Source organism: Cryptotermes secundus, unplaced genomic scaffold, assembly GCF_002891405.2.
Source record: "Cryptotermes secundus unplaced genomic scaffold, Csec_1.0 scaffold816, whole genome shotgun sequence".
Taxonomy (NCBI): domain Eukaryota; kingdom Metazoa; phylum Arthropoda; class Insecta; order Blattodea; family Kalotermitidae; genus Cryptotermes; species Cryptotermes secundus.
In genome coordinates, this window is record NW_019724601.1 from 3,890,199 (window position 1) to 3,908,457 (window position 18,259).

Below are 18,259 nucleotides of genomic sequence, written 5' to 3' on the forward strand. Positions count from 1 at the left end.
CAAAAAACATTAATGTATGTTCACTTTTTCCGAGTTTTTTTTTTGGGGGGGGGTTGTGTGAATTCTTTATTTTTGTTTCCTTTGAGGAAGATTTGTAGGCTATGAAATGTTCTTTTAGACTAGGAATTAGATACCTGGTAACTGTAGGTTACTGGTTAATAAGGGTTTAATAAAACTGATACTTCTGATAGCAGTGTGATGGTTTTTATTAACAAGATTCTTCAACAGAGTGTCCTCCAATTGGTGTTAAAAATATTACAGTATTTTCTGTAATTCAAAATATAAATTATGTGGTTAGAGACCATGCACTGCATCAGTCCCCCATCCAAGGAGGCCTAAGTAGGATTCATGGATTGAAAAGTTAATTCTAAAGTGGAACAAACCAGAGGGTCTAATCTGTAACAGTTAAGGATGAAAGTTTTGAAATAGTGAAACTGGGATTTAGTGTATATATTTTCCTACATATGATAATGTAACAGGAAGACACATATTCTGCCTTCCTAAAGAATCTCTGTCTTTATGGTGAATCTTCAAAACGAGATGCAGAAATTACTGAATCTGATGCTCAGCATGAGATCAAAATTTTTCTTTGATGCAGATGTTACTCTTATTTTGGAGTATGTCTTACAGAGCCAGACTATATGATGTCATAACCCTAAAGACCACAATATGAATTTTCACTCCCATGAAAATCTATAAACTCAGACCTCAAATCCCACTCCTTTTGTGCCTTGCTTTTATTCCTTTAATTTGGCTAAGTTCTTAGGATAAATACGAGGTATGTAACCATGTGGTCTCAGGTCTGTAGCGAAGTTGCCTGTAGACCAAGATGACTGGCTATTTGGTTGTTTTGTGACACTGTCCATTTGTTGGGTTATGTAACATTGAATGAAATGTAGTAGATAATTGTAATAAGTTGGGGATGCAACAGGTATAATCTGTTTTAAGATATTTTATGGTCTGAAGAACTTAACACACAGTAACTCTCAGGATAGCCAGTCACTTGCCAAGATTTGAATTAAGTGGTTCTAGAATTGTGTAAACTGGTGCAGTAATTCTAGTGACTTGAACTGTTCATAAACAGGAGATTTTCCTCACATTTAGCAAAGGATACACTTGTTGAAGTGTGAAGCAAGAAAGATTTGGAGAAATGAGATTTAGGGCAAGATGTTTATGACCATTGATGCAGACATGGATATTAGGAGGATAGCAGGGCACAAGAATAAAGAGCAGTGCCAGGAAATAGGAAGAAATATGACTGAATAAAAATGAAGCATAAAAGGATGATACAGAAGCATGGTAGTGAAGTAAAATTATGTTTAGATGACTGGTAATTAGTAAGAGTAGTAACAGAGTATGTATAATTAAAATGTTGCTATATTATAAATGAGTTCTGTACTGTAGAAATAATTTAAGTTGGATGCTATTTGTTCATTCATACATTATTCATTTATTCATTGACTTACTCGCTCATCCATTCATTCATTTGTTGATTGATTGATTGATCGATCGATCGATTCTTTATTTACAGAAGAGAAGGTTGTGGCTATGATATTTGCAGAGTGCGACACTGAGGGAACAGGGAAGGTTCCTGTGCTGAAGCTGATGCATTTTATGTTTATTAAGGCCGACCAAAACCTGGACAGGTGGGTGTATGGCTACATGAAATACAGTAGTTATTGTCATTGATGAGAAACTGGTTTTGAGAGCCCACAATTTTCGATGGGAAGTGTCACAAGGACTTATTCTTCGCCTGCTGCTTTTCATAATATATATGAATGATTTTCCCTCAAGTGTTCAGGCCTCCAAAAATAGTTTATTTGCAGATGACAGAAATATATTATTAACTGGGAAGAATGATAGTGACTTGCAAGAGAAAGTAATTACTGTCATGTAACAGATGAGGTTATAATTTAAAAGAGTCCTCATCAATATTAAAAAAAAAAGCAGCAAGCTAAAATTGACATATTTAAAAATAAGTTCAGTAAGACCAAAAATTTAGATAAATTGAAAAAAAAAATGTTTTCTGAGATAGAGCTATGAATGTTATATCCCACATAAAGTAGTGTTAAGATGCACTCAGACAAGCAACACACCATGTCCTCACACAAGTTGCAAAGTGCACTGATGTTGACATTGGAATTTTCGAAATTATATTATACCAGGTAAACTGTAACAACTTTGTCACTTGAGCAATAAATACCGGTATTAGAAACAGTACGTAATATCTCTTTCTTATCAACAATTTTGGAACTCCACAGTGAAATAGCTGTAGCTTGGAAACTGTTTGGATTGGGACACGCGTACACATACACTTTTTTTGCCTAGAATTACCGATACTATGACGTCCCAGAATATTGACTTTTCCTCAGTTGCGCAGCATAGAGTTGTTATGTTTGGAAATATGAGGGATTTTGTTCAGGGTCGAATTTGACAGTGATTTTTCCATGGTCTATGTTTGTTGTCTTGACAACTTGTGCTGTCAGTGTGAGGCCTGATTATATATTTTATTGGACCAAAGACGTATGATGTGTAGTCATCATGAATTTGTAATGTGTGACATGTTTTATATCCAGCCCTATGGGGAGATGATTGGATTGATGAAGTGAAAATAAATGTAAATGTAAATTGTATTTTTAAGCCATGTTACTCTGCAGCTAACTTACACATTATGAATGTCTCAGTTTCATGGGAGAAGTGTCAGCTTGTGTGTAAGCTTACAAAATACCTCACAGTGTATTCACAGCTACAGTACTTGCCAAAGACAAAACTTACATAATAATCTGTGGAAAAGGAATGTTGTGAATACTTACATTTAGTTATACAACAAGCTTCCAAGTCATATAAAGGAAATAAAAGATGCACATATGTAAAATAAAATTGAAATGGTCACATACTTTCTATCAGCAAATATGTGAATGATTAATGCAAGTACCTTTAAAGCTTTGTTTTCTGTTGTCCACCACATTAACACTGCCAATTATAAAAGTTCATTCACAAAAGCAAAAGCATAACCTTCTAAAAATGGAAGCAAAGGCCTAACCTATTAAAAACAAATAAAATGTCTGACCTTGTTTACTTGTTGAATGCAGATTGTTAGCTTAGGTTTTCGGTTTGTGTGGGAGTCTGTGACTGTGAGTTTGTGCACACAATATGTACTGCATAATGTAAAACTGATATTTCCTGCTCCTACTTATGGCCACTCCCTGACAGATCAGAATGGAAAAGGAGTGTGAAGCTAGATGAGTCTGTAGACTGTAATGAGACCCTTCTGCTCTGAAGACGAAGGCTTCATGCCCCCTTCAAAACGTTGGAAATGATCTGCTACACTGCATGACACTACATCCCAAGAAACTAATCTTTGTAGTAACTGACATGGGAACTTCACATCTCGCATCTATTGAGACAAGATTTCCCACAGACTTTTGGTTTCCTGTGTTTTACAGCCATTCAATTAACAAGGTTTAAAAGTTTCAAAAAGAATAATAATATTGGTGAGAAAGACTGCTGTCCCACCGTGAAATTTCAGCATGTTTTACATGACAGTCTTGTGGACAGAATATTGATAATTTTTTACAGAGCAAATTTTTTTCTTTTTCCTTTTTTTCCTCCCACATTCATGGGGAGGCAGGTAGGTATTTCTCTGTGCCCATGACTGAGTCTTAGTGGTAGGTCACGTGATATTGAATTACAGATTGTCTTGGTTCAATGCCTTGAGGCGTTAGTGTATTTCTCTGTCTTTTTATTGTTAAGGTCTGTGCTTGAGGACCTGAGAGTAATGCTGGACCCGCAGGAATCAAATGTGGAGGTGACAAAGCAGACCTTTGCTGCAACTATGAGAACCTGGGCAGAGAAATTGAGGAACAAAAGTGAAATATTATGGTAAGGTTCTTGTGCTTGGTTGTTAGGGATTTGTTATCTGGGACTGTTTTTAATATGCATCTGACATGGCAGTAAGATCCTGCACTAGACAATGGAGACCAATTTTAACAAATCCTGATAATCCTCTTGTACATGTGTGCTGTGAGGAATTTATTGTCCGGAATCATTTTTACTGATAATGCCTGGGAATTTGGACTCTGAGATTGGGCATTAATACAATGTTTCTCAACAGACCATACTGGTCACTTTATTAACTTCTTGCTAGACACTAATTTGTTGAAGTTTTCATTGAACACATTAATGTTCTCAGTTACCTCTGTTGAAACTTGTTCTTTTTGTTAAAATTTTGTTATCCTAGTATGCAATGCCATGATAGTGTGTCTAATATTCATTGGCACATGAATCTCATCTCATGACATATATCTGATATACACAATGTTCTTCAGGAGTCATTCCCTCACATCTTCAGGTAATTGATTGTCATTACGCTAACAGATTTGTTATGCTTTATCTATATTAGTCAGGGCCTTTTGAATGCTGAGCTAGTACACTTGGGCTAGTTATCTCGCCATTAGCACACTTGCTTAGTATTCAAAATGTCTTGAACTAACTCCCACCTGTCGCCACTAATATCACGATGTATATACATAAAAATAATAACAATTTTTTTAATGTAACAACAATGATTATTTGAGTTTTCAGTGACCCAGTGACCATAGCTGTGTAAATATCTTACGTTCTGAATTGCTGTGCTGCAGGGTAATTTGAAATTCCATGCTAAAAGCTGTTCCTCTCTGAGATAATATTTAGTGTATGAAATGGCAATGAGTGATCACATCAAACGGACTGATTTTTACCATGTGCAGTACCAGTCCTGTTAACTGGTGGGCTGTTGCCTCTGTGTGTTGTCATTTTCACCTGCAGATGTCACCCAAATGCAGAGAAACTCTAAGAGTAGCTTGTTGAAGCTCAAAAGAGTGTGGATTTACGGCAGTTTTCAGTTGTTTATCACTTGTAAACTTACATTTCCATTTTGAATGTTGTAGAAATTAAAAAAATCTAGATTTTATGGAAAAATATTTAGCCCTGTAGGCAGAGTCCCATTATGGGGCCATGGCAGTGAATTGATGGATTTGAGATTCTTATGGCATTGGCTGAAGAGTGTGATATTCTGGGTTGTAACACCTTGTAGTTCAGATAAAACCAAACACTTAGGAGGAGCATATCACCTCCATCTTCATGGTTGAAGGGTAAGCCAAGCAAAAAGAAATCAGAATATCAACTTCCTACCTGTAGCTGCTGGTTTCTTGCTTAATTTACTCTTTGTCCCTGAATGTGCAGACAGTACGTTCCACAACACTGTGCTGTCTCCAAAGTACACAGCATGTTACAACCCAGAAGATTGTGCTCTTCATGGAAGTGAATGTTTTACCTCTGAACCAGCCGCAAACTGCCACACATACGTTATATCCTTCTGTGTTTGAATGAACTATAGGCTTTGCAGTTCCACAGTAGAGATAGTGTCAAGAACAGGAACTGTGTCATTATAACGTGACTAAATTCCATGTGCTTTCAGCGTGAATGATCCTGATTCTTGCCATGACAGAAATATAGGCTGTGCTCAAGTCTCGTATGATGGCCAGGCATCTCCTTCATCTGATTCTTCCCAGTTCCTTTCATGTGGTGAGCATTATACATTATTTCTTATATATGGAATAGCTGATTGGCTGAAAAGGCTTGGTAAAGGCTAGAATATATTGTAGTGTGTAGAGCCGTTACTATGCAACGACCACAAGGTAAGCAAATATGCCATAGCCGCTCCTAGGCAACTGCTTTGTAAACACATTCCCGCAGCAACAGACATGAACACAACCATGGTACAGCAACAGAGGCTGTGTTGAGAGGTTATAAGTGAGACGAGGTTTAGAGCTTAGTAAGGTGTAAGGGAATCTGTGAAGACTAGGAAGTTGGTGTGAAATGACCACGAGTTGCAAGAGTGCTCAGTTGAAAGTCTAGCTGTGAAGATAGACTAGGACTATTTTTTCTCTCTTTTTCCCCCATTGAGTGCTTCCTGTTGTGTATCATATATTATTTCTTACTGAATACCATCACAACACAACATTAATAACAATTGTAAGCAGCTCTAGAATATACCTTTGCTACATGTTTCAGCTTTCAATAAGGCCATCATCAGGCAAATACCTTAAACCTTTTGTTATTGAATTGCATGTTAAATATAAGTCATATTGCTAAACTTCCAAGTGTATACAGTGGTATAAAATGATATGAGTGAATACAAATATAAATTACAATAAAAGTCACTTTCAGAGTTTCTGTTGGTTCCTCTCATCATCGCTGGTGATGCTCTTTATCACTCAAAGAGGCATACCCATGCTTGATGTTATCTGCTGTCATGGCTTGGATGCTGGGGTCAGGATTTGGCTGTGTAGAAAGAATGGATAAAACAAAGATACTGAGAAGGATTATACAATTTCTTTATTTCACATTTACAGTCAACACAACAATTAAAATTTGAAGGAAAGGGACACACAACGTAATGGTTTAGTCAGGTACTGGAGTAACTGTGTGGAGGAGGTCATCCGGATTCAGTGATAATCCAGATTAAAGAAGCAAAAGTAGCCCTAAAAGAAATGGAAAATTGGATGATATAGGTCGTGCAAATGAAAATAAATAACAGAAATATCACTGTAAAGCGTACATTTAAAAACTATAAAAAACATACATTTATTCATCAATGGAAGACCCAGAAGTTGTACTTGCTTTTGAACGTAATAATGTGGGTTTGAAGAAACTGTCTCAAGTTTTGTCTGAACAGACAAGTGACTCATCTGTCTTCCTAAATGTCATGTGTACTAGCGTGGTTGGTTGAAGCACTATGCAACAAGTGGAAAATCACGGGTTCAAATCCCAATGAGGTCGTTGGATTTTTCAGTTGACCTAATCTTTCCAGTCACACTATGGCACTGGGGTTGACTAAGCTTGTAACAGAAATAAATACGAGAAATCTTCCTGGGGTGTAAAGAGCGGCTGGTGCATAAGGCTGACAACCTCACCACCATCTGTCAGCTGATTTCAAGAAAATGTGGGAGCCTTGATGTCTCACAACCCTGTTGGCCTCTAGAGCCTGTTACAGGGAAACTTTTTTTTTACTTAACTATGAACATCATTTTTTATTTTTCATGTATCTATCCGGATTATCTGACATCTGGATTAACTGTAACTGGATTCGTGAGGGTTTACTCTGACTATTTTAACCCTTTAACCTTGAAGCACACAAGAAAGCCATACTGATGGATCTGGACATCGAATCAAAGTGCCCATTAGGTATTTAAGTATCTATAATTTCTTGGGTGGCTGACTGACTTTCGGTGCTGACACAGTTGAATGGATGTATAGAGCCTTCATTCTTTGTCACTTTGGAGGTCATTGGTGAAGCATAACATAAAAGAGAAAGAGAAACCTGCCTCTACAGTATCATCAAGAGAAAGATCTGGAATCAGAGAACTGAGATTTTCCAGAAACCCATAATTGTGACCATTCATGTGTAAAATTGTTGTAAATAAAAGAGTGCCAGCTCTGATCATACTAGAACTCTGCATTCTTCCCACAGAGTGCATTTATATGATCTGTATGGTTCCTGAGATAAACAGTGGTTGTTTTTCTGAACAACATTAAAGGTTCATTTTTTTAGTGGAGACAGTGTGTTTTCTGTGAGGTATGAACTATACTTTTATGTATTATGTAGAAGAGATTCAGTCTTTGAAGGGCTAATTAAGCATCATTTGAGATAAAGTGAGAGGAAGTGGAGATATAATTCCATACCTACTTAACCTTGACACTAGAGGGAAGAGAGTGCTCAGCTCCTGGCACTGGTCCCTTTGTCTCTGGGAAGGAGCCTCTGGTATCCATTATGTACAGAGCTGGTCTGGATGTTGTGTCATACTGGGAATCATTACTCACTGTACAGACTGAGCTATCTCCCATAATTCATAAACATATATTAAGTAGTTCATGTAGTAGTCACATTTTTGTGAAGTTATAAAAAATTTATAATTGTTCAAATGAAGCCTATTTGAGGTGCAGACAGTGATGTTGGCCATCCACAGACCATAACATCGCTGTGTGTGTGACACACCAGGCTATGCAACAGAATGGACATGGTGGAGTAAATGTTAACAGCGTGATTTGGCTAAAACTGGCATTCCAGTTACAGCGTCTATCCAAAGAGGACCAACAGCAACAGTTCATTTGTGCTGAGCATTTTCAAACATTTGAGTACATAGTCTATGTGGAAATGCTTGAGCCTGAAATGTGATGATGGTGCTGGAAATTCTTGTCAAGGCAGCAGGAAATGAGAATTCTTGAAAGGCCAGGATTATACTATTGAAATATTCATGAATGATGAAAAGTGGAGAAATCTGTTGTTATACCCCCCACACAACTTTAGCCTGTCACATATGACTTTCATGTGTTTAACCCCCTGAAGAAAGCTGTAAAGGGCCATAGATTCATGTTGGATGAAGATTTCATGGCCACAGTTTTGTAGTGGTTTCAGCGAGAGCCCAGGGAGCGCTATGCAGATGGGATTCATTGGCTGTTATGTCAGTGCTGTTCTTGCCTTAACTGCTCTGGGGACTGCTTTGGACAGTTCCTGCTCATTTGACCATAACAATCCTTGAATGGGTTTCATTCAAGCAAACTTAATATTTCTTCATATTGTAAAGCATTAGGTGAGTTCAGTTATTATGTTTCTGGATGTTATTCATCCTCCTTTTGTTCAAAACACACAGTGTTTCGAAGATTAGATTCTGTCTCCATCTTCAGGTGGAGATAGGGACTAGCTCTATCAGTTTGGCCCAACTGAGTGGGTTCCATCTGAAGACAGAGACAGAATCCAGTGTCCGAAACTTTGTGTGTTTTAAATAAAAACAGGACAACAGATAATGTCCAGAAACACAGTAATTGTATTAGATTCTAAAGGGTTCTGATGACTGTGTACAATACTCAGAAATACTGGGTTTTCAGATTTTGTCCATCATCCAGTATTCAAGAAACTAGAAAAACAAAGTTTTGGAAACTGGATCTGTTTCCATTCTCAGGTGTGGGGGGAGACACCTATTCCATTGGGTCCTGTAGAAAGAGCTAACCTCATTCCAGTGATTCGGACAACATCCAAAAACCCAGTAATTCTGAGAATTGCAAACTTCTAAATGTGTGAGTTCTTGAGGGCTGGGGCTAGAAGATGTCAAGTTATTGGTTCAGTGTTACAAAAACATAGTTTGAAATTCCTCAAGACCCTACTGTGAAACACTATCGAAACTTATGCCCATAAACTAATTGCCTTGGGATGTGACTGGTACTGTGTGTTTTTTCTTTTTAAGATCATCATGGCTCATCCTTCAGCTGTGGCAATAGTGACACAGGAACCATGCCTGTTACCAGGTGAGTCTTGTGTAAATCTACATGATTTCAATATGCTCATATTTCCACTTGCTTTCTGAATCCAGTCCATGTACATCCCTTCTTGCTGACTCACCCTGTTTTCACTTTGTTTCCTTCTTTCTCCTTCTTTATCCTTCTTTCTTCCTTCCTTCCTTCCTTCCTTCCTTCCTTGTGTGTTTATTTCCTCTTCCTTTCTGTTCCTCTTTCATTTTCATTTCAGAGGGCTATAGTGGTCTCTTGTAAGTTACTCTTCTGTTATTGACAGAGAAGTGGGAGGGAAAAACAGCTACAAATGGAAGTATTGGAGCAGTAAATGTTGAAGTTTCAATTTTAGAGTCTAAATTCAGCCAGAATTACTGGGTTTTCAGACTTCGTCCATCATTCAGTATTCTAAAAAATAGAAAACACAGCGTTTCGGAAACTGCCTCTGTTTCCGTCCTCACTGGACCAGTGATTGAGGTTAGCTCTTTCTAAGGGTTCCCAACAGAGTAGATGTCTCCCCCCTCACCTGAGTTGAGGTTAGCTCAATCACTGGTTCGGTGATTGAGGTTAGCTCTTTCTGAGGGGACTCAACAGAGTAGTATAGAAGATGCATAGTTTAAGTGAGTTGCGTCACTTTTTTTGTAAAGTTTGTAGGACTATAGTGGTGTTCTGTTAATGTTGTGCAGTGAGATGAATTCTCTGGCAGAATGTGTGATGGAGCTGAGACATACCAATAAGCGGTTAGAGGAGCAGAACAGGGACCTGCAGGCTCAGGTACACACTACCGAGGATAGCTACTCTCTGCTACAGAAAGACTACAAGAATATCCACCACAAGGTGTCCAGGTAAGATCTGACAGTTTCTATGTTTCTTCATGGCTTCTGTAAATTGAGGGAGAGAGATTCCAAATTGCTTACTGAACTGAACAAGTTTTTCACGTTATGGTCTTATTGATCATTATACAAGATATTTTTTCATTGTCTGTATTGATTAATCTCAGTGATGCTAGGATAGAACATTGACATAAGCAATGACAACTTCCTCTTCAGTCCTACCAACCACGATATAATCCCCTTCAGAATTTATTCAGTGATAGCTTTCAGTTTATATGAAATATGTAACTAACATTTTTTTTTCTGAAGATATGTTTACCAGTACTTTTGTACTCGGTGTTAGCATTAAAATCGAAACATGCAAGTATGAATCACTATTATATGTGCAACTTTTGATTCTTGGGAAGTTAGCTTATATGCATGATTTGTTTGCCAGTATGTGTACCACCATATGCCAGGTGAAAGAGCACTGTCTTTAGCTGACCTAAGACCACATGAGATGGGTGAGAGTTCTCGTGGAGATGACCATGATGTGATTGGTTGTCTCCAAGTAGACATGCCAACAATAATGTCAAGTGTGTTGGCACTAACTTCGCCGACAATTGGTGGTCGCTTCGTCGGTCAGTATAGTTTGCTTGTAGACTACAATCACAGCGTTTGTTTTTTGTTTTGTGATACATGATAGTAGATTTATCCCCTCTCTGTATCAATCTTTTCACTCAGTGAATGGAATGGCTGACCCTGTCTTCAATATTAAGTATGTAAAGAGTGGTTAGTCAGAAATTTTAGGAACCGTGGGGAATGTGTTGCAGAAAATCTATTAATAGTTATGTTAAGAAAGGAAAGATCACTTTGCTTATTCCTTCCCATTCCTTCGGTTTCCACCTTCACTTCTTTTAACTGCAATGCTATAGGAACAGCATGAATGTGTGCTTTTTAAAATAATTGGGTAAACATAAGGTTTCAGTCATCTGTTGCTATATGCAGCCTACTTACTGCCATCTTTGAGCCAGTTGTCTAGATAATGTGGGACCCTCAACGTCTCACAAACCTATGGGCCTCCATGGCCTGTTACAGGGATAACTTTACTTTTTTACTTTACTAGAAGAGGTATTAATGAACCTACGGTGCAAAGATATAATACTCAGCACATGATTATATGACAGTAAATGTGTAAAGTTTTTATCAGAAGACTTCTGACATCAGCTCTGTATGGGAGAATTTCAATGTTGGAAGTGTTCAGTGAGAGACTAGGAAGGGTTTAGCCATTTTCATGCTGTATTTTTCATGGAAAAGTATTCTTTTTAGTTCACATGTACATGAAAACAAATATGTGTGGATAGGGCAGAAATAGTTTCTTCTGACAGAAGAATGTGACCAGTCTCTCTTATCTAGCACTAAATAACATGAGGGTGCATGCGGTAGCGTAGTTGGTTGAGGCACAATGCTACAAGCTGGAAGATCTTGGGTTCGAGTCCTGATGAGGTAGATTTTTTTTTTCAGTTTACCTAATCCTTCCAGCTGCGCTGTGACCCTGGGGTCAATTCAGCCTCTAACAGAAATGAGTACCAGAAATCTTCCTGGGGAGTAAAGGGCAGCCTGCGCGTAAGGCTAACAACTTTACTGCCATCTGTGTGCCAACTGTCTAGAGATAATGTGTGGGCTTCAATGTCTCACAACCCTATGGGCCTTCACCGCCTCTTACAAGGATAGCTTCACCTTTTTATTTTTTTGCCTTTTACTAAATCACATGCACAAACAAGGTCATGTAGCACGTCCCCAACTTTATAGATAGGATGGATTCTTTAAAATGAATTTGTATCATGTAATTCCATAATGTGAACCCAGTTTTCCCCTGACTGCAGTGATGAAAGTGGAGATGTGTTCCTTTAGAAATTTTTTCAGTCCACAGTTGTAAAGATATGAACACTTTCTTACTGCTCTAAAATAAATTGCAAGTAGCAACCATGCTACCAGCCATCCTCCTATGTCACTGACGCATGCACATAGGATAGCCAACATGCTGTTAATCTTGCTACATAACCAAAGCATGGGCATTTCAATCTGAATTTCTTAACAAATATTATTTATTAAAAGAATTAGTTCAGACTGCGGTAGTTGTATTGCATCTTGTTTTTAAAGGAATTTTAATATTGATCTTGAATTTCCATAAGGGAAAAATTCATGGCATGTATCTTGAATTTTATGGTCATGTTTAATAATTTCTGTGACTCGAGTATCCTGAATTCAAAGCCATGCTGTAATTGGAAACATGATATCTTGTTCATGGGATGGAAATGATAATTTGTCCATACATATCTTCTTTATCTTACAGTGAGTTTCATTAAATTTATCAGAAAGAGTTCACCATTTCTCAGTATGTATGCCTGTGCACTTCCATACTGGTAATTTGAATACTAAAAACTATCCTTCTTGCCATTCCCTTGGTTACTTTTACACTCCTTCTCCTTGTCCTCCCATCCTACACTTTGTCCTCCTCATTCTTCTCATTCTAACCCAGGGATTGGATGTTACGGGCCCATACTAATATTGAGAAAGAAGTTTGTCTGGAAACTTTTAGGAGGCAGCCCCCCCCCTCCCCCAGTGGCCTGCCTGCCCAGCACTGAGAATGGTGATCTGGTGCAGTGGAACACATATGTTATTTGTAAACTTTAAAAGTAAATAATTTTTCCATAAATGTTATAAAAACAAGGCCCCTGTACTTGTAATAATGTCTTTCATCTGATTCTAGTTAAATAAAGACTGTTGAAAGTCTGAATATTTTCCTGATGTTTTGAGTGGTGCATTGTGTTGCACAGCCTGCAAGCCACCATGGAGTCATACCACCAACTGCAGAAGGAATGTGAGGAGCTGAAGGAGGCAGCAGCCTTTGCGGAAACATCCAGCTCCATACTGAAGTTGAGAGTGCAGCAGTTGGAAAAGGAGGCACAGGTCCACAAACAGCAGCTGCTGGAACTTGAAAACCAGGTACTACTGTGACTTGAATCAGTTTTTATTTATTCATAGCTTATTTACTGCCACTATCAGTAACTTTGACTATACGGAATGGAGTGTTTGCATGATAGTGAACAGGCAAGGATGTGGAAGGAAACAATCATAGCTTAATTCAAGGTACTATTCAAGAATTTGCCACAGGGATTGAGGGGAATGATGAAAACTTCATTCAGAATAGCTGGTGTCCTGGCTGGTATACACACTGGTATTGCTTGAATACAAGTTAGAGGCAGGCTTGAATCTGGTCAGTGATATTTTCAGAAGTAATCCGAAGATATCCGTTCCTATCGTCTGATGTTCAGGAGTCATGTTTTATACTTTGAGGTTCAGGGGTCAAATGTTGGGCTGGAGACCGTCTCAAGGTTCTCCTGATTCTTGATGTGTTTTCCCTTAGTCTGTTCCCTTAAGAACTAGGAAAATACTGTAACGGACATTAATACAATTTTCATTTTTGTTTGTTAGCTGGTTGCTCTGAAAGACAAAGGTAAGAACCCTTTAATTACAATATTGTGGCAATTCTGAAGTTGTAACTGTAGACGGGGTTTGGCCTGGAGACTGGATTTATTGACCACTTTAACACACGACTTGTGACTACATTTAATTATAGCGCCATCGCTGATCTCCACACTTTACAAAACACTACAGCACATGCTAAGTATTTCCAGTCTGTTGTGTCTTCACCAGTTGTTCCCTGGTAACAGTTTCTAACAATGGAGATTCTTCAACTTCCGCACCCACTTAACTGCCTGGTGGCTCTCAACTGCACTGAGTAGGTGTTCTCTTCGCAGACTCCCTTACAACTGACTGTTGCTTGGCTGGTGTCCTTGTTATATAACACCTTGGCATGGACCGCGTATAAAACACTGTTTACAACATTTCCTCTGTTGTTGCACGTGAATTTGTTGCTGTGGGAACCTGTTTGTTTCCCATTCGCTGCCTATAATGGGTCTACATGCTACAATATTCAATTTTAGTTTGGAGCTAAATTTTTATTTAAGACAGTCATGGACTGTATTTGTCATTTTGTCATGCAGTTTCTGAAAATAAAATTTTGTCATTGAGGTTTTTAATTTTTACTCACTCCTTCCAGAGAAATTCTTTATAAATAATTTAAAACCATGACTGCTTCCTTCCACACCTTCACAATCATTGTCCTTCATGTTTTGAAACCTGTGTAGCTCACAGATCATTACAACATGAATCAAGAAATTAACTGAATGCATTTTGCTAGAAAATGGAACTGATCCTGGAAATAGAAGGGGGCAAGAAGAAGAACGAGGAGATGCAGAAGACAGCAATAGTACAAAAGATGGAAATCGAGCAGCTGTTGAAGCAGTGTAGCCAGCACGAGCTTCTCAGTTGTCAACAGTCTGATCAGATTTTAGAGCTAGAAGACAGAGTTAAAGATCTGCTGAATAACATCCAAGTTAGTAGCACTCATTTTTTTCTTCTTCACTGCACTGGCTTGCAGCATAGCTTAGCGTATTTCCCAGTGCATTTTGATGTTAAGTTTCAGACATATGATGAAAAATTGCCATAATGCCGCCTGTGACACTGTGGCTATTGTATGGGGTATGGAAGTGTGGGTAAAAATGTCTCTATTTATTCTCTGTTTTTTCTGTCTTCCTTTTGTTATCCAAATCCTGCATCAGCTGTGTGTTAACAATGTGCCGTTATTACTCGTAGTGCATTTAGTACAGATTAATATATGACTTCAGTTTTCAGTGGGGCACTTTGTAGTGTAGTTGGTTGAGGCACTATGCTACAAGCCTGAAGGTCGTGGGTCTGATTCCCGATGATGTCACTGGATTTTTCAGTTGACCTAATTCCTCCAGCCACATTATGGCTTTGGGATTGACTCAGCCCCTAACAGAAGTGAGTACCAGGAATGTTCCTGAGGGCAAAAGGCGGCCAGCACATAAGGCTGACAACCTTGCCGCCATCTGTGAGCTGTTTGTCTAGAAAATGTGGAAGCCTCAAAGTCTCACAACTCTCTGGGCCTTCTGGACTCTTTGAGTTTTTGATGAGGTCATGATTCAGTGGACTGGAGTGCTATCCGTTAGGGAGTGACCACATGGTTAATGAAAGGAGGCGATGAAAAATATTTTGGTTACCAAGTGGACGTTGAAAAAGGTGATGAAAAATGTTTCACCAATTTTGTATTCTTGCCATGGGTGCAAAATTAGCTAGTTATTGTTCTGGTTCATAAAGTATATTGACTTCAGATGAAGAGGTGATTTATTTTACACTTCCAGCATGGATTGGAAAGAGGTGGTGAAGAAGTTCAAAGCACCCTTCGTGTAGGCCAGCACAGTTCAAGTTCAGTGGTTTAATGAAGGAAGTTGAGTGAATAGGTTTGGAGGGAAAGAGGTGGAGCCAGGCTTCACTTAGCGTAAATTATTTCTTGTAATCAATGAAAGCAACTTACAGCATCCTTTTCCCACAACCCTGTATAATGGTCAATAATTTTCAATAGTTGTTTTTACAGTCTAACAGAAAACAGAAAATGACTACAAGCTAATAAGTGGTATGATTTAAGAAATGTGGTGACTGAAAATTAATATTAAAATTTGGTGGATCACCATATATTGCTTTAAATTCTAGACGTATTCATGGCCACAAAATTTTGTATAGAATTTGGTGAGAGTATGCAGGACAGCTTTATGCTAGCAAACTCCAGGTGTATGCCAGTCAGAAGGGAACAGTATGACAGGTATGTCTGTACGGTATTCTAATGAGGAAAACTTTGCAGCTTTTGCAGGAAGAGAAGCAGTCTCACATGGTTTCTCTTTCGAATATGGGAGATGAACTACTGTTGGTCCATAACCAGTCATCTTGCAATGTCACCAGCACTGGCTGTTTGGGGGTGAGTTGCCAGGAAATCTGGAAGTTATGTCATGGTGCCATCCCATTCAGAAATATTAACTCCACGGTAATGAATGGTTTCTTGGGAGCTGATAGTACTTCAGCTAATAATTGGAAAATTCCTGTTACACTGAAGGTTCAGTATGGTATCCCTACAATATTATGCATCCTGTCTGAATTCCCACATCATGATGAATGCTAGATATTAGATCTCCATGGAGCATTGTGTAACACTGTAGGAGACAACAGCTGTAAAGTATCTAACATGGCATTCCTTTGTATAGTATAGGGTGTTGACAAATTTATTTACTTCATTCTATATTCCCTTTGAGTTTTTTATGTTCACCGTTGCCTTGAAGACCTGGCAGAATCATGCGCAGCCTATTTTACTAAGAGTTTTTAATCCAGTATTTATGTTGATTAATTTTACATTTTTCCCCCTGTAAGCCAGTCGACTTCACATGTTTATTATTTCATTTTGTACTTGGTTTTATAAAAGAGTTTTATCCAGGCACATAAAACCATAGTTGATATCGCCCCTTTAAATTCACCTGTCCACACATACTGAAGGTTCGGCACTGAGGTCATTAATGTCACTTTTAGGTCCAATATTCAGGCAGTTAATTTCATTTCATGCCCTCAGAAAATGTTTCCTTAACATTTGTTTTAGCACTATTATTCCATCTGTGAGAGGTCGGAAATGCATACAAAGGTTCGATAGAAACATGTGAGAGAAAGACTACTTGGAAGAACTCGGCTTAGACTGGAGGACAGTATTAAAAGAACCTTTAAGAAATAGACTGGGAGGAAGTTAACTCAATTCAGTTGTCTCAGGGTAGGGACCAATCGTAGGCTCTTGTGAATACAGAAATGGACTTTGGGTTTCATAGAATTCTAGGAATTTACGAAGCTGAACCACGGTTAATTTTGCAAGGAGGACTCTGCTTCATGGAGTTAGTTGGCTGCTTCCTTGCTTGCTCGCTCCCCCATTCAGGCTTCCCAGGTATTCCTTGCTTTAAAATTTTCCTGTCAGATTTGAAGGTACTTTTTTTCATGCACGTTCATAAAATTTTTCTCAATTTAATAAATCTAACATAATGATTAAAATATTCTTGTTTCTTTGTGTCACCCTGAAACTTGATCAGTCACATTAAGTGATGTGAAGAACATGGGAGCAGTGATGTTTGAGAACAAAGAATTCTGGAGAATGTTTTGATATAGAAGAGAGAACATGACAGGAGGATGGAGAAATCTGCATAATGAGGAGTTTCATAATTTATGATAACATCAGTCTGTCATTTGGGACAGATGCTAAATTAATATAATATTTTGATTTTAAAATGTGAAGGGAAGAGATTATTTGGGAAATCCAGGCAAAGAAGGGGAGACACTGTACTTTAAAGTAATGATTTTTTCAAAGTTCAAGTGTTATAAAACGTAAATATTCAGGAAAGTGCAGGGACATGAACAGTATCGGCGGCTTTAACTTTAATCAGGTGATTACACATAAGCCATAATTACTTGTACTTGTACTTTGCATAGGTACTCTTGGAGCATTTATGGTGCACACGTTTTCAAGGATCATTCTGGATGGAGGGGGTGGTATTTTTCGATTCTGTCAGTAGCTGGGTTGCATAGCATCGAATAGTGTAATGATGGATGAATTTCCAAAGGATTTGGCAGGAAGTGGTCATGGCCTAATAAAGGTATTTGTTGTGCTTGGGAGGAGTGACAAAAGCTAGCAGTAACCTCAGTCAGGATACCCTGGGCCCCAGCTGAGATTCAAACTGAGTGTCTCCTACATATGAGTCTAGCGTATTAATTCTATGCAGCCCATTTGATTTGAAGAACCTATATTCGTTACCAAGAGTTAGTCTTTCTAACACCATTGGCTCAATTTGATGGTCCTTTTTTTTACTGTCCTGAGTCTTTCACATGTATTTTAAACACTTGAATATTTCTATAGCCTGTATCAATACCCTTAGCATATTTTAGGTTTTTTGTCTAATTCACTTAGTGGGGGGTGTAGTCCAGCTGGGTCCACTCGGCATGGCGGCCACTGATGGACTTATTGTAGTCTGCCCTGGGTGATTATGATGATGGAGAATTTGGTGGAATGAAGATTGGCAAGGGAAACCGAAGTGCTCGGAGAAAACCCGCCCCAGCGCCACTTGACCAGACCCGGAATCAAACCCGGGCTGCCGTGGTGGGAAGCCAGC

The 18,259-nt window shown here is 38.5% G+C and overlaps 1 protein-coding gene across 6 annotated transcripts in view; it reads left to right on the forward strand.

Annotated features, from left to right (window-relative positions):
* Positions 1-18,259, forward strand: part of LOC111862452 — a 120,502-nt gene that overhangs the window by 9,493 nt on the left and 92,750 nt on the right. For 5 of the 6 annotated variants that reach the window (XM_033750670.1, XM_023847858.2, XM_023847861.2 and 2 more), the window contains exons 3-10: positions 1,532-1,646; positions 3,754-3,882; positions 5,459-5,565; positions 9,285-9,345; positions 10,014-10,172; positions 12,980-13,148; positions 14,407-14,601; positions 15,928-16,041. In XM_033750670.1, the coding sequence (XP_033606561.1) occupies positions 1,532-1,646; positions 3,754-3,882; positions 5,459-5,565; positions 9,285-9,345; positions 10,014-10,172; positions 12,980-13,148; positions 14,407-14,601; positions 15,928-16,041 (1,049 nt within the window). The remainder of the gene's footprint in view (positions 1-1,531; positions 1,647-3,753; positions 3,883-5,458; positions 5,566-9,284; positions 9,346-10,013; positions 10,173-12,979; positions 13,149-14,406; positions 14,602-15,927; positions 16,042-18,259) is intronic. The other variant, XM_023847862.2, reaches the window with a different exon arrangement.